Consider the following 23,097-nt stretch of genomic DNA (forward strand, 5'->3'; position numbering starts at 1 on the left):
CATCAGATCTGCTCCCCGATTTATGAACCGGAATAACTCGTGCAATTTTCAAACAGCCAGGAAATCGACCAGTTGAAATTCCCTCGTTGAAGATGTCCCGCAGTAAGCAAGCAAAGAAAGAATAATAAAAAAATATTCTTTCATTCATTAATTAAGAATTGATTCAGATGCGATTTCGAATAAATGATTGCCGAACCAACGGTAATTCTACGTCTACCTTGCTGTTATATCACATATATTATAATATAACCCACTTCTTGTTTTTTACCCAAATACTCATGTTTCCAATTTTAATTTACTCAAACTCGAAAAATAACATAGTTTTGAAAATCACACATCATGTAGAGTGAACTATGCTCTTTCAAATGCCGCCAATAAACTTTGTTTATGTTTGCCCCAGAAACAATTGCAGATAGCGTATTTTTCGGGAAGAAATATCAATAACTTTGAGTAAAATTGAGATTTTGACAAGTTCTGCATCGCAAAATATTTCTATTAATAAGCTCTAAAAGTCTTTTGAAGACAGTTTGTATGTAGAATTTGAAATATAAAAGTTAGAGCAAATAACAGTTTTTTTTTCATGGTGACCCTAACGCATCTTAGAAAACATAGAAAAAAAACTTTGTTCTACAAAGAAGTCTCAAATAACTGGGACTACATTATTGTCGAACTATGTTTACCTCTGTCTATAAAGATAAGAAAGTTATATTTCTTATTTCATCGACAATTTTGGTCACCCTATTTTTGACAACATAAAAATGAGCACTCTTTTCTATGTAACAACTTTGTCGAAGACAGTTTTTGTCTAGAAAATAACTGTCGTGCGCTAAATGCGAATTTCCACTGAAATGTACCTCCTGGACCATTGTGCAATGGTTTGGAGATCGTCAGCTTACTCATAGAACAATCGATCTAGCAGACCACCACTACCTTTATTCTGTTCAGCGAGATTTCTCAAATAAATAATCCAAGTAATTCTGACTGATAAATTGTTTTATTAAACGGTTTTATTTAGCTTGCCCGGTAATCTGTTTGTATGTTTGTAACATGTTTGTCTGTGGCGCTGACCTATATTAATAGAAAATTGACCCCCTTCCTGTTGACCGATTGATCTGAAATTTGGAACACACCTTTCTCTCTGTAGTCATTATAAAATTGCGTAGTTCATGATCTTGAAAATCCAAGATAATGGCCGCTACAAAATGGCGGATCACATATTTTCTCAAAACCTCAACAATATGGGTTTCCCAAAACCCCATCAATATGATATCATATGAAAGGGCTTGACTAGTAGAATACAGTAGATTAGGAAACATTCAAATCCAAGATGGCCGCAATCACAAAATAGCAAATTACTTTACTGAACGGTTTTATTTAGCTTGAACTGTTCGTATGTATGTTTGTATGTCTGTAGGGTTGTCCCACATTGATAGAAATTTGACCAATAGGAACTGACCGAATTTATACCTTTATCTCTGCTGTCATTTTAAAACTGCTTTTCTTGAAAAATTCAATTTGGCCGCCGCTGATTTCATATCATCTTAAGGAAAAAGGTTGATTGAGATTAGTGTATCAAACGAACGAACTTGACTTGGGGAACACACTATGTATTTTCTGCAATCCACTCAATATCGGTATCAAATGAAATTTTTTGACTGATTGAATACAGTACAATGGTTTTATTGTAGAGAAATATTCTTTTTTTTTTTTTTTTAAATGATGATGGTCCCACCTCTTTCCCCTACAAAGGCTTGAGCGGGACGAGTTATCTTATTGATAATAATTGAGTTACTGAGTTTATTACATCATACTAACCAGTGAGCACATTAAATTGAAAAGAAAACGGACTGGTTATCCCGCAGACATAGATTACTAATCGATAGAACAATTTAAGCCTTTGTCTAAAGTATTCATTCCATGGCATGTCGAGAGAATTTCCAACCCGGGAAGACCCTAGACCGATTGGGAATTGAACCCAATGCCTATGTCAGTATTAGCCATGAATTTTCAAGGGAAATCCCGCTTTATCAGATCCCCGGCCACGGCCTGCAATTGCGATCGTTTCCGAGTTCTAGTAGCTGAGCAAACCCAAGCCTTATTCTAGCCGACACTTCAGGCCCATCACTTCACATATCCCAAGGCATATCAAGAAAATTTCCAACCCGAAAAAATTCTTGACCGATCAGGAATTGAACCCAATACCTATGTCAGCATTAGCCTAGAATTTACAAAGGAATTCCCGCTTCACTGGATACCCGACAACGGTCTGTTAATCGTTTTCGAGACCAGACAGCTGAGCAAACCTAAGCCTAATTCCAGCCGATACTTCAGGCCCTACATTCAACCTGGGGTATAAACGTGTCAACCTGAATCTGCAATGAGATCCGCCACAACACAGAAAAATCTTGATATAATTATCTGTTGAGAAGATGAATTTACAAGTATTCCGATTGAGCTATCCCTAGCTTACCTCAGGTTTCCACATTAAACCCCTTGGAATGACTTTGTTTTATTCGATCAAAAATTCTTTTGCTTTTGTTCAATCTCACGTTTCTCTATGTTTGCCAACGCGCGCGGGCTCAAACTATTGCAGACTTCACAATTATTTTTTAAATTTAATTGAATAACTAAGATATATATAACAGCAAAAAAAAAATACCATCATCACCATAGTCTTGACAAGAAAAATACACGAACACACATACACTCAAAAGACAATAATTTCCTCGTTTTATGAAATAATGAAATAATGATGATGATCACCTCAAAAAGTTTGAGCTGTACGAGTTCTCTTGTTGATCTTTATGTAACAATTATTAAAATAACCAGTAAGCACATTGAAGTAAAAAACAAAACAAACGGACTGGTTATATTACAAACATAGATTCCTAATTGAAGAACAATTTATGTTATCAACTTAACGTATTTAACCCATGGCATGTCGAGAGAATTTCCAACCCGGGAAGACCCTAGACCGATCGGGAATTGAACCCAATGCCTATGTCAGTATTAGCCATGAATTTTCAAGGGAAATCCCGCTTTATCAGATCCCCGGCCACGGCCTGCAATTGCGATTGTTTCCGAGTTCTAGTAGCTGAGCAAACCCAAGCCTTATTCTAGCCGACACTTCAGGCCCATCACTTCACATATCCCAAGGCATGTCAAGAAAATTTCCAACCCGAAAAAATTCTTGACCGATCAGGAATTGAACCCAATACCTATGTCAGCATTAGCCTAGAATTTACAAAGGAATTCCCGCTTCACTGGATACCCGACAACGGTCTGTTAATCGTTTTCGAGACCAGACAGCTGAGCAAACCTAAGCCTAATTCCAGCCGATACTTCAGGCCCTACATTCAACCTGGGGTATAAACGTGTCAACCTGAATCTGCAATGAGATCCGCCACAACACAGAAAAATCTTGATATAATTATCTATTGAGAAGATGAATTTACAAGTATTCCGATTTCTAATGAAACAGATAATGAAACAGATAATGTACTAAAAACTAGAAAATAAAATAAGTTAAGTAAAAAAAACTTTTTAAGTTAAACGGTTTAATTGCGATTCAACATAGTAATATACTAAAAGCTAGAAAATAATTAGGCAAGTAGCAGTTAGCAGTCATCATACCTCTCCTTCATTAGTCTAGTGCATTGATAAGACTAAAATAAAATCGTGGGGCACGTTGGATTTTCATTATTCACAAATAGTGACTTCATCATATGTCCCACGATTTTATTTTAGTCTTATCAATGCACTAGACTAATGAAGGAGAGGTATGATGACTGCTAACTGCTACTTGCCTAATTATTTTCTAGCTTTTAGTGCATTATTATGTTTAATCACAATTAAACCATTTAACTTAAAAAGTTTTTTTTTACTTATTTTTTTTGTGTTCTACACCGGAAGCCGTGATATGTGAAAAACTGAAGTGCACCGTATTTTATTGGAAAATAAATACAATTCGTGATACACAACAATCATTGGTCATTGCCAAGTTGTAGCAATCGACCGATGTTTGTTTTTCGAAATCATTCGGTTACACCCTTATAACCCTGTTATTTTTCGGCTCATTTCACGATTTATTTCGTCCGTCGATAATTGTGCGTTATTGATTGATTTCAAAACCTTAAAGATATTGATAGTTTCGGTTGCTACCAAATATCTCTGTTTCATTTCGGTTAAGCTGAAACAAATCGGCACCTTTACATCTGTAAATCATTAAAATCATGATTCTGTTTTTCCTCTATTTTTCAGAATGGGTTGGAGATTCAGACTCGGATACCGGCGGTCGGCTTGGGCTGTGGCAAACTTGTCAGAAAGACGATCTAAACGACAGTTGTAGCGGTAAATTGGAGGATTTGCTTGCAATGCAATCAATTGCTTTCCAGGTAAGGTTTCCACGCTCCTATGTCCTATTGTTCCATCGAGTTTTCTCCCGCTCCTCGGAAGTAGGTTTGGGATCCATCTTATCCACTCGTAACAGTAAACGAGGCTCTTGTATAACATGCTAATACCACTGTTTTAACGGCAGCGGCGGCGCGTATTTATTGTTATCATTAGGCGTTCTTCTGTAGGAGGCTGCTGCACTTTTCCAAATTGTATTTACATTCGTTTCTTTCTCTCAGGTGGCCACAGTGTTTTGCGGTTTGGCGGTTGCGACATCGGTGCTGGCAATTTGCTGTCTTTTGCTGATGGCGCTTATGAAATCGACTACCGTTTTTCACATCTGCGGTTGGATGCAAATGCTTTCCGGTAAGTAGTACTCGGCACTTGATGCTGAGCTTTGTGGTCGCTCTAGTTTTTTTTCTGCACCCTTTGTTTGACTGGTGTCGGTCTAAAACGCCTTTCATCTCTCGGTGGCGCAATCACTCAATGGCTGCTCCCATTACAACTCGCCCTGGAAAGCCCAGGAATGCTCATTACACTCCTGAGAACTTCAAGCTACTGTGTGCAGATTCAATGGTCGTGTCAATGAAGACGCTTCTTCGCATTTTTGCGCCGCGCGAAAATCGCAGCGTTTCTTCTATCTAGCTCATGGGTGCGCTAACTAGTGAAAGGTACCCCGGCAGTTATTCGTCAATGCAACATAATTGCCCCACACTGTCATCCTCGAACCGCCCCTGGCGCAGTCTAACTCGATTTGTACGACCAACGGTTCAGTGTGTAAACCAACGGAATTCTTTGGCAATATGTACTCGAAGACAATCTCTCCCGGCGTAACCGGTGTGTACGAAACGAGCTGTGCAGTTCGAAGAAAGGGAATCGAACTCAGTTCGAGCTAGCAACTGTCTGAAGCTGATTGTTGTAATTATCGTCCGACGTGATGATTGCGCCGAGCAAAGGCTGGCGTAGGCATTTGAACCCGACTGGCGGATCATTTGGCTAAATGACGAAATTCGAATTATTCGCGAAGGAAAACTGTCGCTAGTTGGAGCGCTTTTGGCGTAACTTTTTTGGCGAATTTTTGTTTCTGCGCATAACAGAAATCGCAAATCTGATCACTGTTAGTAATAGCTCGTCGCAAAATGGCATACAATGGAATTCACATATTCATTAAGGGTTACACAACAAATGTTATTACTTTGGTTCACTGTCTTTCTCGTAATATGTAAAGGAGTATGGTTTCTCAGCATGGATGATTTACTACATTTGCAATCATGTGATGTGACACGATTATAATGAGTAGTAATGGAAGACAGCGATTGGCTTTTCTCCGAATGTGACTTCAAAATAACTGCAAACGCATTGATTTTATTTTTATTTCATTTGTAGATCAATAGTTTATTAAATTTTTGTTATGTTTTGTGTTATATTGACTAATTATTACTCATATTAAAAATATTGTTATACTAGAATCGATTTATTTTTTTAAGCATTCGGAGTTTCAGACAAAAATCATATTGCTCAAACCGGGTTATGAACTGTTCAGAGAGTGATGCGATTTAATGGCGTCGAGCTTGATCTTTGCCTTATCCTTCGGTGATTAGTACTATCTGTCAGATTCTTTCCATAATCTACTGCGACCTGAAATATACGACGTCATCATTTTTCTATTCATATATCTATTTCATACTTATCCTGAATTAATGAACTGCATGGTGGACTACATGTTTTATATTTCGTTTATGTTACAAGTGAAATAAAATAATAAACTAACTAACTTTTCTTTTCGTTCTCATAATATAATAATATAATATAACCGAATATAGATTATTTATGGAAATTCTGGACACTTTTTTAAATAAAATTTCAAGCTTGAAATAGAAATGGCAGTTGAGGGTGGCGAAATTACTATAATCAAATATGTAGAATATATGTAGTATCCATTATATCATTATTTGTTTATCTATCTTTTAACAATGGAACAAAAATTGAACGGAGAAACAATATTCATAACTAGAATAGCTAAGAGCTGATGAAGTGAGAGGGTTCAAAAAAAGTTGTGTCATGGCGTACACGATTCCAGCCTTCTAATTATCTGAAACAAAAAATCGAACAGATTCTGAATCAGTAAAGATGCCGCTATCGCATGAACCTCGAACAAGTCAAAAACATCTTTTTTGACAAAATGGCAGCCGTTTGAAAAACAAAATACGGTTCAAAAGGCTTTTTCTTACGTTTTCCGATTTTTTAAAAATTGTAAAACTTAAAAAATATATCATATTTTAGAGGTTCATGCGATAGCGAGATGCCTGCAGATTGTATCCTCATAAATTCGGCATGAATCGGTTCAGTAGAACTTGTGATATCGTGTACGCCAGTTTGAAAAAACTAGTTTTGAGAAAAACGCTTTTGAAGTTCATTCTTTTGGCCGTACCAGGTTAGATACCGCATCACTAAAATGGCTCTAACTCGGTAAATAATAGGAAATTGGATAAGTCTTTTCTATGGTATATTCTTGAATGCCTAAACTACAGAAATATGAAGGAATTTGAATTTGATTTTTTTTTCAAATTTCTGGACTAGAATACTGCCTTAATAAATGCCTGAGTTATAAGCGTGCGAAATATTTCCTTTTTTGACGTAGAACTACGACTTGCAGGAAGAGTGCCAAGTCAGAAAACAGGTCACGTTTTCATGAAATAAAGTTAATGTTAATAACTAGTTTCACTACGAACGAATTCTGATGATTCGCATACCAATCGAACCGAAAAATCTCTATTATTTGTTTAATATGCTATACATTACAGTTTTCTATTCCCTAAACGGTGTAAATTAATGAAAACTGGAAGCATTCCGATTTTCCGATTTATGCTTTCTTACCCTTACCGCCTCTAACGAGCAACAAATACCTTCCTTTCTACCCGTTTCCAACTTATTTGGTATAAATAACTCATCCACGATTTGAAATAACAATCTCGAGAGAGCAAGCGAACGCAGCACAACAAACCGATAAAATTATTTCCCAATGCTGATGTCACACACACGGCTCAATACAAGAATGGAACAAATGGAAGTTATCGCAAAATACCAGGGCAGTTCAGTTCACATTCACTACAACAGCATCGAAGAAGAGGAAGTAGCACAGTGTGCAACGACAAAGATGGTGGCTATACTAGGATTGGGCTATCGATCTCCGATCGTTATTTAGAAGATCGATCTTTTCCTCTCCGATTTACGATTTATTTTTGGATCGATTTTGAATCGCGAAAATCGATCTTTTCTTCCCGGTGTAGCCGATCTTTTTGATCGCAGAAAAAAAAATTCAGTGAAATTGCAATGTGCAATGCAAGTAATATTGCTTTCCGTTGGCATATTCTCTTTCTACCCGCCGCATATGCCCTAGAGTGAGGTAATCGTGTATGAAATTATGGTATTCAGTTCGTAATTCAGAGTTTTGTTTCAATCTTTTTTCGAGTAATTCAAAGCGATGAATGGCAGTGGCTTTTGAATGGCCAAGCATAGACTCGAAGTCTGGCTTCTTGGGCAAGCGAACAATGTATCGCCGTTCCGAGTTGCGTTCAGAGGTCGATTGAAATAAGGTTTCACATTGTTGCTCTTCGATCGAGAAATTGTCTTTGATGAGTAACTCTTCGCATTGTCAAAATCGTTCGATAGAGTCTTCCAGTGAGAGCATAGATATCTCGACAATATTGGAATTGCAAGTTGGTGAATTTGCGTTGGCGGAGCCTGCGATAATCCATCCGAACACGCTGTCCACGAGAAGGGGAAGTTCAGTGCCTAGCTCCATACGCACTGAATGAGGAAAGAAAGAATAAAAGTGTTTGATTCCCAACACCATGTCAATGGGTTGTGATTTGTTGAATTGCGGATCTGCAAGAACTAAATCGGTTGGGATTTTCCATCCAGTTAATGAAACGTTCTGGGACGGAATGTTTCCAGTGACTTTGTCGATTATCAGGAACTCAACTCCGCAAGAGAACTCTGCTTTTCTCGATTTTACTTCTGTGAAAACAGATTCACGAACTCCTTTGGACATTTTACCCGCTCCTTGTATAGTGACATTCACTTTTGCTTGCTTCAGTTTCAGAATTTGTGCCATTCGATCAGTAATCAGAGTTTGCTGAGAGGCGCTGTCCAATAGAGCACGCGCTAGATGATCGTGTCCGTAGGCATCAACAATTTTCACGACAGCTGTTAACAGAAAAACGTTTTCAGAAGTTTGTTTTACGGGGGTACAGTTGACTGTGTTCGGTGTAGTTTCGGTGGCTGTGACGAATCTGGTGCATTAGACAGGACTGGTGGGGACCCAGTTCTCGTCAACGATTCTGTCCTCGCAGAATCTCGGTTTGCAGGTTGATTAGTAGAGCTTTCACGGATGCCGGGATGTAAAAGCGTGTGATGTCGACGGTTACATAATCGACAATTGAAGCTGCATCATCCACAGTTGCGAGTCATGTGATCCTTTCGCATACAATTATGGCATAATCGTTTCGTTGCGACGAATTGTTGGCGTTCAGAAGGGGAAAATCGGTTTAACTTTTGGCATTTCATTAAGCAATGTGGTATATTACACGTCGGACATTTATCGGTTGATGGTTGGTGGTAGTAGATGTAGATGTGTGAGAAGAAAGTCGAAACTGTGCTGACTTGTTAGGTTGGTGTGCTGTGTTCGTGGAACCAGCTCGTCTACGCTGGAGAAATTGAACAAGACAAGTATAATTCGGCTCTTCCTCATGCGAAGCATGGTCCTCCCACGCTTTCAGTGTTTCCTCTGGCAACCTGGTACACAAAAGGTGCTCAAGAATTGTGCTCGAAGTATCGGTTAGTTCTTCTAGTTGATGCAAAACTTTAATATGACGTTCAAACTCGTCTACTAGTACATGAAGGGTAGTCGCTGATTCCTTTTTGACCACCTGTATGTCCAAGAGTGCCTGCAGGTGTCTCTTCTTCAATAAGTAGTCGTTAGAGTATCGAGGTTTCAAACTGTGCCAAGCTAAATTATAGTTAGCAGAACTAATCGCTATCGACTCAATCAATTGAGCTGCTTCACCTTTGACCGCTGCCTTCAAATAGTGAAACTTCTGTATTTTTGGTACGTCGGGGTTGGAGTGGATCAGTGCTAAGAATGTGTCGTGAAATGCTAGCCAATGCATATAATCTCCATTGAACTCGGGAAGTGTTATCGTCAGCAATTTAGTTCCGGAGAGAGTGGAGTTAGTGCGTGCAGATTGAGGGATGCGAGAGTTATCAGTAAGTGGAGAAGACAATTTAGAAAGAAGATTCGATTTTATTAGAAAAAGTCGAGATTCTATACCAGCGCGAATCTCTTCATGCTCTCCCCTACCTTCACCTTCCTCTTCCAGCTCCTCTAAACTATCCTGAACATCTTCCAGCTTCCTCCATAGCTCATCTAAGCGTTCAATCCTCAGCTGCACTTGCGGTAGATCTCTGTCCTCGTTGAAATTTGCCACGAATGCCTCTGCCCGACCCAACGTTACAATCAAGGTGCTTCGTCGCGAGATAAGCAGCTCTGCACTCGCCATCGTTTTCGAATGCACTCGAACAGATTTTTCGAATTATCCTGGCGATAAAAAGACCAAGGTAGGCCGGACAAACAAATTCTAGCAACTTGGAAAGGTGTTCACTTGTTCCAAGGCAATGAAATGCCTTGTACAATATAATGAAGAAATCCTCCGTAGCAGTCGATGGCGATTCTCGGTTGAATAGAAAATCCTTTTTGAATTTCAGCACGTTGTCTCGTAAACGTAGGAGAAAATGAGCCCACACTCCGTTGTATCACCAACAGGTTGAAGTTAAACTCGATGATCCAGAAACGCAGTATCGAAAATCCAAGAAAAATTGGAAATCTAAAGGGTATCTGTTGCACCCTGCGAGGATAATTGGATAGGTCTTTACCATGTATCCTTATACAAAAGGCCTTGTACTATTGTATAAAATCCTCTCAAATGGCGATGGCTTTCAATGGCTGGACAATCGATGATGTTGAAATGGACAATTGTCTGAATTGTCCGAAGTCCTTTGAAAGGGTCCTTTCACGGCAGTTTCAAAGGAAACAAAGGATTCAAAGATCCTGGTCACGGCACCAAATGTTTTATTCACTTTTGAAAAACTTGGACAACCTACGTTGTGTTTAACTATTTTGTATTTGAATCTACTCGGTTGAGATGTTAGAGTCCAACTGAACTAGATGGTCGGGCAGCTATCCTCAACAACTCTGTTTGAAAAAAGTGTTGCTATAATCTCTATTGGTTTTCGCCTATACTACAACTGCGCCCACTCACGGGCGAAAAATGCCTTGAAATGTTTCAGACTTATCGTTTTCCTGAACAATCGATTTTAATGTCATCAAAACCCACCTGCCAATTTTCATAAACATCGGATCCATTTCCAGGTTGTCAAATTAATGGTCATAAAATTAGGATCAGCAGTTTTGTAAGTTTGATCATTACAAAACAAGTGGTCACAAGTTATATTTACACCATCACACTCACTAGGCTGACAGTGAAAATTGTGACGAAATTAGATGGTGAAATCAGGTCCAACTGAAGCGTTCTTTTCTGGAACTGGGACAACTACCAAGATTTTGACTAAGTGTCAGACGGAGTTCTGTATATTTATTTTCTAATAAAAATCTTCAAATGATTAGTTTAATGAAATGATTCTATGACGGACCAAGATGAATGTCCTACAAACCCGTTTTTTTGTTGCGACCTTCACTCTGATCATTAAAATAAATCGCCTTTGATGTTTGAATAGAAATGATTATTACTTGTTACATCAAAGGCAACACTTATATGGAATAAGTAAATATTCTGGAAAAAAGGCATCCGATTTTTCAAAGATCGATTCTCTGGTACTGATTTTATCAGTGAATCGATCCATACGTCGTTCAGAAAATCGATCCGTCAAGATCGATCTTTATCTAAAGTTCGCTCAATGTTAAGCTACACTGCATTTACTTAAATACAACCTTACTACGGTATGTGCTGGGATTTGCTCCCACTTTAGGCGTATCATAGGAGCAAAAGTGTTTGTAGTTTGTGTGTGGAGTTGGCTGATAGGGGTAGTGGGGGCAAAGTGGTCACCTGCTTGTTTGACTATAGCTGCCGTATTGATGGTCACCTTATGTTCGATGAGTTTCACGAATTTTGAGGCACCCTTACTTCAGTAGGGCTGTCGCATGTCAAAATATAAATAAAAACAGAAATCGCGCTCTCGATAGCCATTCGGCCGTAGTTCTGTACGCATCGTATCTAAGGAATTTTTCGTGAAATTTAGTTTATTCAATCCAATATATTGGACAAATCATTAGTTTGGAAGACTGTTCACATATTCTAGGGGAGATTAACAGGTATTTTGTTCAATCTTAGCCATTAACTCACATATAAATTACATTGGTGTTTGGTGTCAAAGTGGTCAGTGGTGGATAATGACTTACAATGTTCTGTTTACTGAAGCTGACATAACTTATCATATTCTGCTCTTAAAGGAGCTCCTTTTGTGGCTTTGGCCCAGAAAAAAACATGCCACCCCAACTAAACCAAGCCTCATTATGCGAAACGGTATGTGTTTCTCACTACGTTTTTTGTGTATGAGAAAATTTAAATTACAACTCTAGGTGAATAGGCCAAGCTTTTTTTTTATACATGTCCATACTATTCCATAATGATTTAAACGCATAAATCTATCCCATTTAGCACTTTGCCCCCACCAGGTGACCACTTTACCTCCTGGTCAAAAAAAAGTTCGATTTTTCAACTTTTTTCTAATCACGAAAAATGTAGTATTTTTATTTTTTATAGTAAAAATCGCTTGCTATCTTGAACAACAATATTCTTCCAAAAACAGGGATTGAAGCTGTATGTGGGCCACTATGCCCCCACTTCCCCTACACGAATCAAATGCAGCGATCATTGAACTGGCAATGAGAATGGAAAAAGGAAATATTGCGTGTCAAGCAATTCCGCCATTTCTCGAGTGTTCGCATCAAACACATTGTTCGTATAATATATTTTCACAATTTGTAAAAAATGTGTTTCAATTTGACATAGAATATATATGCGATACAGAAAAAACGATTTTCATTCATAATTTTTAATTTTATAGCGGTTTCATTCCACCTGAAAATCGGAAACGAAACGAAACTCAATGTCGTAAATGTGGATGGCGGTGATGGAACAAACATATAATCACCTGTGAGCGTGTGTACGTCAACTGGAAAAACTGTTAAAGCTATAACATTGCAAATAAAAATAACGCTTGCGCTGCTCACTTATTATTCTCGTGATGGTCGTATTGTTCTCGCGAAAAAATGAAATTATGAAAATGAATTATGACTCACCCAGCCTCAGCTGATTCTATGAAACTACGACTCTATCGAAGCCACTAAAATATTCTTCTAAAAAGTTGTTTCAAAAATTACGATGCATTCTAAACTGATATTCGAAGTGATAAACAAGCGGATTGAATGATATAATTCCGTAGTTTTACGTCGCAAATGCGGTCGTTTCCTAGGCAACAACCCCTTACAATTTTTTCAGTGCTAGATGCGAATGTGCTTAGTAGTTTTCAAACCTCCATAAAAACAACCTATGATAATTTTGAAGATTGGTATCCAACAAACGACCGTATTGTTAACGTAGGACTACTCAATTATTTTATTCGATCCGCATGTTGTGTACTGCGGATATTAGCTTTGAAAGCAACAAAACTTAATGATTTACTCTTCAGTAGAATTTTTTTGTGCTCCTTAAAGTGGCCGATGGTACGTTACGACGTTTTTGACGACAGGGCTGAGGAAGCACAGTGCTTCTTTAATCTACTCTACTTTCTCTACTTTCATGTTTTTTAAAACTGCCTATCGACTGCCAGTTCGAATTTTTTTTTATCCAAAATATATATTTTTATTAATGCTCATATGGCGTCAACCTGACGGAGCAGGGAGTTCAATATTTCGACAATGTTTGCCTTATAACTATGTTAGTAATATGTAACCGATTACTCGCGGTTGGCTCGAGGTTAGTATTACAAGTGTTCTCATAATTGGTATGTTGCAGTCTTCGATGCTCTATACGTGTGCCCGACACGGGATACTTCCTATTGGGATGCAGCTGACCATTAATCAGCAACGCCCCCCTAGTCTGTACCCCATATCTAGCGTGATGCGTCTTCTCGACTCGAGGAATCCAGGATAGAATGGTCACTAGCCGGCACAAACATCAGCTCGTGTAGAGTTGTCATGCACGGTACAACCTTTGGCTCTTGTTGAATCATCAGTGGACTGCACAACCTTTGGCCCGTGTATCTGTAAAGAGTGTGTGTATGTATTGCCGCGACTAAGTAAAAGTTTATAGTTCGGATAGGAGGGATATGAAACAGGGACACAACGAAGGAAACCGAAATTTTTCGAAATTTTCGAAAATTTCGAAATTTTATGTTCTTCGACATTTTTTGTTCCTTGCGCATCGGGGCAAAAATTTTTAAATAATAGATTCCCAAACTAGAAGCTTGTAGCTTGAAAATAATTTATAGGTGCTCATTTCCACTTATCGTTTTCCAAACTTTGTCACTCAATTTTGTGAACGTCTGACCATCGACCGGAAACCCGAAACTGACAGAAAAGCCAAACACGGCTGATTCTGATTCCCGGGGTTAATCCTGACTGAGAAATACAGGTCAATTGAGAAAGGCAAACTTAATAAGAAGGGGGATACTGAAGTATGATGTAATCTGGCAATCTGTGGGTTATCCGGGTTCTGAGTTTCAGAATTATATTTCTAATTAGTGCAGACACTGCTAGCCCACCGGCTTTTGGAGGCAACTTTTCGGCAGAGAGGGCACCGGTCCTGTCATATTTAAATTTGTTTCGATCATATGCCTGTTTGAAAAACATGAATCTAAAAAACTAAAAACGAATTTAATCACGTACTGATTTATTTGAGTTTCGTCCCGGATATTTTGCTCTGCATTGAGAACAGAATGCGGCTACTAGCAACGAGAAGTTTCATAAATCAGCACGTAGCACGATTCGCATCAAGCTATTGTCAGGAAGAAGTATTTTTGTGAAGGAATGCAGCAATTATGTTAAGCGCATGAAGAGTTGCTGTTTTATCTAAGTGGGCGTCTACTAATAGCCACGTTCTTGAAACAGGAAACAGTTCAGGAAGAGATAACTGATGCCAATGTGAAGGGTTGGGCTTCGCAAGATCATATACTATCAAATCGTTAAAGGATTCATTAGATTTATGAGATCCACTCTTTGATCGTAGACCACGTTAGATAGGAAATTCGCTGATTACTGCGTTGTACGAAAAGTAATGAAAGTGATGGATGTTATGGGAGACACCGACAGAAGCACATCCCAGAGGCAAAACACGTTGGATTTTCCTGCCGCTAATCACCGGTACCAAACTAGATGAAAATATGTTTTCACTTTCCAGCTGAGGGCACTTTCACTACAACGAGTCATTCGCCTACATTCCCAAACTGGTTTACGGCGGATCGTAATCTCTGGCGCTTTTCAATGAACAGGGTGAAGACTCCTTTTCCGACTGCTGTTTACGATCCCCCGAATGGAAAAGCTTACCACTTGTACGCAGCAAACGAATGAGAAGTCGTGCAAAGGTCGTCTAAGGTCTCGCTAAAACACTTTACTATGGCGAAAAATTGCACACTTCCCGTGACTCGGTAGCATTCCAGTTTTGGACCACAAACAGAGAACCATGTTTCACTGCGGTTATAAACTTTCCACAAATGGTATCGCTATCTACTTGTTTCACATGTATGTTTAGCGTAGTACCGAGTACCCCGGCGCAGCTCTAGAGCCGGTAGCTTGCAAGGGTCTCAACCGCGTATAGTGATATCAATCTAGACCCATGAATTTCCCATGAATGGAGTGGAATATACCATTCCACTTTATGCTGAAAAAAAACTACCATCCGATATGTTGAAACCAATAGCGATTCGAACAGAAGATACGGGACAAGTATATCCGCTGGTAATGACCCACTTAGTGACTTACTTGTGCGGTTGCGGGAAAAGATAACACACGTTTGGAAGCTTGAAGGCAAACGTCGTCGGAAACAAGCGACAGCCGGTCTGTGGCTTCGCATGATAACTTTCTTTCATTTTCACCAGCGGACAGCCGGGATATATATTTTTGCTTCTTCTAAAAACCGGTTCTGACCACAATGGGAAAACAGATTCACAGCAGCGCTAACACGAAACGGATTATTTATTTTCATTTCATATGACTAATTTCCTTCGTCGTCATGTGGTGAATGGATTCATCAGTTCGACTCACTGAGGTAATTGTGGGTAAGATGACGTATGCTAAGTCCTCATGTGATTGATACTATCAATTGAACTGTTTAAGATTAAGAACCTAAACATTTCCAACCAACCATACTCACACCACAATAAAATATCTTGCACCTGCCGTAGTAATATTTATGCAAATTAACATGTGCTACCAGACAATTTATTATGCTGGTTTTGTTTGCTTCACGTTACTGTGAGGCAACATAGTCTGGCACGCTTCAATTGGTGTATTCGTTATATGAGATTAGGTAGCACCACCTTACCAGAAGAAGGCGTTTTGATCGTGATCAAACGGGAGCCGCCTTTTGCATATATTTTTAAGCTGTTTCTTCGATCTCTATGTAGTGTGTATAGTAGAGTGCCAATGGATGTATGGGAAAAAAGTGACCCTCGAATTTTCAAAGCGAACTTGATTAAAAATGTTGATTCACACGAAAAACTACCATATGCAAAATATCAGCTCAATCGGACTTCATTTATTAGTGTCGCACAGCGGTCAAAGTTTGAGTTTTTTATAAACCGAAAAATCACCGAAGGGGGGAGTAAAGGAAATCGGGGTTTTCGAAAAAAAAAAATTTGATGCCAAGTGTCTTCAAATTGCATGAAACTTCGAGATCTACTGTCATCTCTAAATATTTTTTTTGTCAAAAATCGACACTCTGGGACTGTTTTTTCGGAATACGAGGCAAAACGTATGGTTTTGGATGCCAATGAAAATCGTCATATCGATTTTTCATGCGAGACTCCCTACGGAATGTTGATTTGCACGATAAAATACACTCTGCAAAATATTGGCTCATACTGTTGTCACAGATCTCAAAATTTTAGTTTTCTGAAAATCGAAAAATCACCCAGGGGGAGGAATAAAGGAAATCGGGGTTTTCAAAAAAGTTTTTTAATGCCAAATGTCTTAGAATTGCATGAAACGTTGAGATTGGCCGATTCCATTGGCACTCTAGTGTATAGTGTGGAATCTCAGATAGACAGGAATTTGAACGGAATGTACGTATGATGTTAATCTTGTTATGTTTTTTTTTCATTTTAGATGTAACTTACAAAATTTTATTTGCCGGCCGTCAATTGATTGAGGAATATTGTTAACTAAATGTGAATGTAATCCTCCATGAAGTTTCTCTGTAATATTTTATTTCAAGTTTTTATACAATGATGATTCTATTACAAGGATTGTTCCATAAGACCTACAATTTTTTTTCTATCATTACAGGTTAAAAATTGCCATAAATTTTATTTTATTTGCTGAAATTAGAATAAATAAATGGTATTTTGTGTTCCTTGAATAGTGTTCGTTTTCGAATATTGTTCATTAAGCTTTTGCCTGGTATTTTCATACTCTGTGCTAGTTGAATAGGAAATTAATTATTGAGCATCTCGCTATTCAGATGACTATGGGACCAATCACATAAATAGGGCACGAAATGTTAAGAACAAGATATAGAGACGAATGAACTGAAAAGTTTATAGCCTCTTTAAAACAAAGAATGGAATGGAATAAGAATAAGACAGTCGCAATAAAACCATCGATCAGTGTAGACCATGGGTTCTCAAACTGTTCTGGGCAAGAGACCCCTTTTCCAGAATTTCCCCATAGCCAAATTTCTTTGAAAATCCTATATTTTGTTTTTTTTCTTGCTGAAAAATTATCAATTTGAAAACATTGCAGTTGGTTAAATGAATAAAGTTGACATTATTTTTTCACGGAGCCGATCTAACGTAGTGATAACATTAGCACCTCTCACGCAAAAGGTCACGAGTTCAATTCACATTCCCAACATTCTTCCAAAAAATGAAAGTAATGTGACAAACCAGCCAAAAGTGTTGATAGTACATAAAAAATATATTTTCTCATCACATTCAACAAAATCAATAGAGATAAAATTTAGTAAATATCAAGTGAGGGGCTTAGAATGAAAGAAGTGTAAGTAACATTCATGATGGAATTTTTTAACTCTATTGAAGTTGCTGATGTCGCTTCTATTGTTTCCTGACTGAGATCGTTCATACAGATATTTTCCTCTTCACTACTGGATAAAACATTACTGTTAGATAGGGCGGCTCGTTTGGCCAACTGCAGACGATTCGAACTGCAAATTTTAATTTTTTTTATTAAGCGGAGCCAAGAAGGAACTCGAATGCAGAAAAAAAGAAACACACTTTGTTATATTCACATCACTTTATTAACAACAAAATTAAACACAAATAATTTCAAATTACACTTAAATTATAGCTAAAAACTCTAAACTAAAACTTTGCCCGGTTAATTTTCGCACTGAAATATAAATGATATATTTCACAGCAAAACTTAACCGGGCAAACGTATGCCGTCAGACGCTCGCTAACGCTCGGTCGGACCTAACGAAAGGATCGTCTCCTATGTTTCAACCGGGCAATCGATGAGACACAGGTTTGCTTGCGAAAGGCCGCCATTCCGACGGCGGGTCGGCAGCCGACTCGGATTGCGTCACCTCGGTGGCTTAGGGCCTCTGTTCCTTATCCTTGATTGATGGGGACTACGTCCCCATTACGTTGACCTCAGAATAAATTTAATTAAGAAAAACCAATTCATAATGAAAATTGCGCTCCGGTGGCGTTTATACTTAAATACCCCAAATCCCAAATACACATTTTCGTAGCACTAAAAAATTACAAAACACCGCATACAACAAGGCATTACAAACAATCAACTTACTTCAAAAGACGATATCTAAACAATAACAATTCACCAGAGAACAAACTGACTTTTCTAGAAAGATATTAGACAGGGACAGAGAAATTCTATTGCTATAATATAAGGTCTATTGTTTATAGCGAACATTCTAGAACAACCTGAGCAAATACAATAGAACTTACTAGAGCGTGTATCATATTGATGGGAGGCGTAATGTACAAATATTACTTCGTTAATAAACCATCGTAGAGTATAATCTGACAGTCTACTGCAAATTTAAATTCAGAAGAAGGAGATTCTATACGCTGTCCGGTTAACGCTTTCTCCGTCTGAAAGTGGAATGAATATTACTTTCTATTAAAAATTCTGTTAAGAAATCAATTGCTCAATAATTTCAAGATAATTTAACAACATGTAAGTGTTTTGAATGACTACTTGAGTTAGGAAAATAGTGTTAATCCACCTAGAAGTGCGATTGAAATGATTATATACGGCCATTCCATGTCAAACCGATATAGTGGTTCTCAGATTTGCGTGAAAAGTGGTAGTTTTGTTTTTTATCGCAAAATATTAGACCCGTATTTTTTATCATTAGTTTGATCATTTCCATTTTAGGGTTGCCCAGAAAATCAATTTTTCCCATTTTTCCCAAAAAAGTCATTTTTTTAAATTCATTACTTTCGAACTACTGTACCGATTCGGATAATCTACATATCAAATTAAATAGGTGACCATTTTAGGGTGATCCGAAAGATTATTTTTTTCTCATTTTTTCCAAAAAATGTTTTTTTTTAAACTCATAATTTTTAAACTACTGCACCGATTTCGATGATCGACATATCAAATTAAAACCAATTAGCTAGTCTCTTTTCAAAGAATACTATATTTGCAGAAATTTTTGATTTTGGTCCTGTAATTTCTGATTGTATTTTTACAATGAGAACCTTATTTTCTGCAGGCGAAAATTTACATCGAGCAGGAGCAGGATTCCTTTTTTTGTTTTCATCTACAATTTTAACAGAAAGCCAGTGTACACCTACACAGTAAGTGTCAAAGGTGTTGATACACTGTATTGCATGTTTTTACATCATTAAAATTTAGAATAAAAACGTAATTTATAGGGAGTGTTCGTCTTTCTCGACTTTTCCCTGTATTTTTTTCACAACCTTATACCATAGAAGTTAACCACGTCACCTTATTTTCAATTCAAACATTTCAGTCAAAAATTATCTACTCTTTTAGTGAAAAAGACTTGCTTCTAGAATAAAATGACTCGAAAAACATTCGAAAACGACCAAAAGTTGAGAATTTTTAATAAATTTATATCTCTGAAACGGTAGCGTTTAGCAAAATTATGCCATGTACCTTCTTGACTGCAGGTTATGCGTACTTTCATAAAATCGGGTCTAAAATCAATTATAAGAAACATTTCAACAATTTTCAAAAATACAATTTTTTTTCAAATTTTAAGTTCTTTGTTCATTTTTTTCCATTTTGGCGAACTGTGCAATAATATTAGTTTTATTATTCATTAGTTGTCCGCAGCGACATGTAAATAAAAAATTTAAAAAAAACACATTTTTGGGTTTTAAGTGGTGATGAAACGGATAGTAGTTTGGCCGGATAACGGATACCGAAAGCTTCGAGGCCGGATATCATCCTACTACGAATTTAAATAAGTAAAAATATCAATCAATTATTTTACTCCCGGCCCCGTTAGGCTGACGCCATATGAGCCTTAATAAAATATATATTTTGGATAAAAAAAATCAATCAATTATTTTCATGTAAGATTAAAAAAACCGTCTTCAGGGATGATAATCTAAGAGAGGACACAAACTTATTCATTTGATGGCACAACAATGGTGCTTTCCTTGTAGATGGTTACTTTATGCCTTAGGCTTTTTCAGGTATTTCAAGAAACATTTAAAAAAACAAGTCTGGCCTCACCTGTTTGTCCGTTACATGTTACAACATGAAAAAGAATATTCGAATAAGGATGAGACAGCACATAGAACATCGAACTTCCCTCGCATAAGAGCATCTTCAAACGCTGGATTGGGAAGTCTCTTCAATTACTTCTGAGAAGATTCAAATTACCAAATTTCAACCTTTTTGGGCCCAAGGTTCAAGTTAGACTATTTAGGAGTTCTTGAAACGGAAACAGCCCGGAAGAAAATTTTATGAGAATTTTTTTAGATTTTCGGACCATTTATGAGCATTTCAGTAATAAAACCTTATTTTTTATTATGTATGAATTATGTTTATGAGCTGTTTTGTTATGGTTTGTCTTGTATTAATTGGACATTCTTGATTTTTCTAATATTCGGTATCCGATCGGACAGGTCGGATATCCGTTTCAACTCTACTTTTAAGTGTTATTTTCGAAAAAAAGTTCAATAAAATAAAAATAAGACATTTTTTTTAACAATGCATACTTTATTCATACAGCCCCTATAATGACCTAAAACATTGCGGAAGACACCAAATCAATCGGATCAATCGTTTCTGAGTTATATTCTTTAGAAAAAGTCAAGTAATCGTTGCTTAGGCCCTTCTCTAAAGTAAGGCTAGAGTCGAAATGGGAAACCGATTGTGCTGCTTTGATGTTTGGCCATAAGGAATGCGTCTGCAAAACTTGAGACAAATCGTAAAATACAAAAATAAAATTTATGATAAGAATCGTCATTTGCGATAGAATAGCTCTGCAATCTTTTATTTTTCAACCCCAATCCATCATTCAATCATTCGCTGATCCATCTGCATATTTTTCATTCCAGCCCTTTGCATGGTCATCGCGTGCGTCTCGTTCCCCTTCGGCTGGAATTCGGATGAGTTTAGGAAGATCTGCGGCCCAGAGTCGAACCGATTCGAGGTTGGTCTCTGCGGGCTACGATGGGCGTATCCTCTAGCAATCATTGGTATGTTATCCGCAAAACGAACTTAAACCAAACACGATGGTGACTCACTCTCGGGCGCTTTCGGATCTCGTATCTCGTTTTAGCTTGCATTGATGGATTCATCCTAGCCACTCTGTCGTTTATCTTGGCAACCAGACACGTCCGCCTGCAACCAGAGCCGCAGTACCAGAGTAGCATGTATAAAGGTAACGTCAATCTCCCATATACCAGCTTTGAAGAGCTAGAAAACTAGATCCTGTTTCGAGTGAGTGCGTATCGCATACTTATTCATATTTCATTTTACTTAAGGTGAAATCAACAACGCCTACGTCACGGATGCCGTTAGTATTGCCGGTTCCCGCAAGTCGTTGAACCTGCAGCCGGTCCTGTTGGTCGCACCACCTCATCATCACATGATGACCGGGAACGACACAATGTCCAGTCGGACGGCCAGTCGCTACGGTCCCCCACGGCCGGATTTTCACAGCTCACTGCACCAATTTCAGCTGTGATAAAACGATACACAATAATTAAGAACGTAGACCATAGGTGTTTTGGAGGAAACATTCTGTTACACTGCTGCTAATTACCGTTGAGTTCAAATTTTACTATACCGAAGAATATTTCGAATTCCCAAATTGTACGACGAAACGTTACTTCCGTAACACCTTAGTTGTTAGCTTGGATAACAACCCCAATTTATCAACGATGGCGCGTGTTGCGTTCAATCGGAAACAATCTTGCCTGCAAGTCAACGATTCACGGAGCTGTCGCGATAGCAGTGCTGGCAGACAGCAGAGCAAATAACTGCATTTTAATTTATTTTCCAATTGAATCACATCCTTCTGAACAGCAATGCCAGCAGGTAGAGTAAATATATATACAAGTGTATTTCTTTTACCTCACATTTAAACTCATCCCTTCATACCGAGAAGCGAGCAGCCTGCAATTTCTCTTCTATTTTATAATTTGTTACTTAGAATTTTATTTTAGGATAGATTTTTAGCAAGAATTATACGAAATTTTATTTTTCAAACATTTATGTTTTATTTCTGATGACATCCTGATTGGGCTCTATTGTAGAATGTGAACCTTGTCGACCCACCCAAATCACAATTTCCTTAGTCGTATGACTAATTTCATTTCACTTTTTATGAATGATCCAGCGTATCCAGCGTAGCGACATCGCTGGGGACCGTCGTTATAGAGAATTTTCGCTATAAAGAACTGTCGCTATAGAGAATTCGGATGTCGTTATAGAGAGAAACGCTCAAGGTCACACAAAACGATTAAATTATATCATCTTGGAACAATAACAACAAAACATTGAATAGATACAAAATACAGCTCATCTATTCCCTAACATATTTTTCTTTAAATAAAAAAAATATAGGAGGTTGTGTCCAATGCACGACCGCATTGTTGACGTAGAACTACGCTGTAGTTGAATTCAAGTCGCTTGTTTATAACTGCGAATATTATTTTATAATGCTACGAAATTTTAGAAATAACCATTCTACAGTTTGGTCTGGTAGAATAATTTGACGATTATTGTTTGATGATTCATTCTTGTCCACTCAGAGCAATACATGCTCGAGATAAGCGCAGTTGTCATCCTTAGTGGAGAAAGTTTTGCTACTGGTAAGCGAAACCAAATCACATACAAAATTCCAGAATGAGGTTTACTTTCCTGGTGACTAAATAAACGAAATAAACTCTTTCTGTTAATCCCAACAACCTCGAAAAGAGTAGCACTACTTC

The 23,097-nt window shown here is 37.8% G+C and overlaps 1 protein-coding gene across 8 annotated transcripts in view; it reads left to right on the top strand.

Moving 5' to 3' along the window:
• The window catches only part of LOC129769707 (LHFPL tetraspan subfamily member 3 protein), a 51,397-nt gene extending 29,025 nt beyond the window's left edge, over positions 1–22,372 (top strand). For all 8 annotated transcript variants that reach the window (XM_055772123.1, XM_055772125.1, XM_055772131.1 and 5 more), the window contains exons 3-7: positions 4,261–4,394; positions 4,632–4,758; positions 21,217–21,357; positions 21,441–21,542; positions 21,646–22,372. In XM_055772123.1, coding sequence (XP_055628098.1) covers positions 4,261–4,394; positions 4,632–4,758; positions 21,217–21,357; positions 21,441–21,542; positions 21,646–21,848 — 707 coding nt within the window. In that variant the 3' untranslated portion in view covers positions 21,849–22,372. The remainder of the gene's footprint in view (positions 1–4,260; positions 4,395–4,631; positions 4,759–21,216; positions 21,358–21,440; positions 21,543–21,645) is intronic.
• Positions 22,373–23,097: the final 725 nt, after the last annotated feature.

The sequence above is a fragment of the Toxorhynchites rutilus genome, chromosome 2 (assembly GCF_029784135.1).
Source record: "Toxorhynchites rutilus septentrionalis strain SRP chromosome 2, ASM2978413v1, whole genome shotgun sequence".
Lineage (NCBI taxonomy): Eukaryota > Metazoa > Arthropoda > Insecta > Diptera > Culicidae > Toxorhynchites > Toxorhynchites rutilus.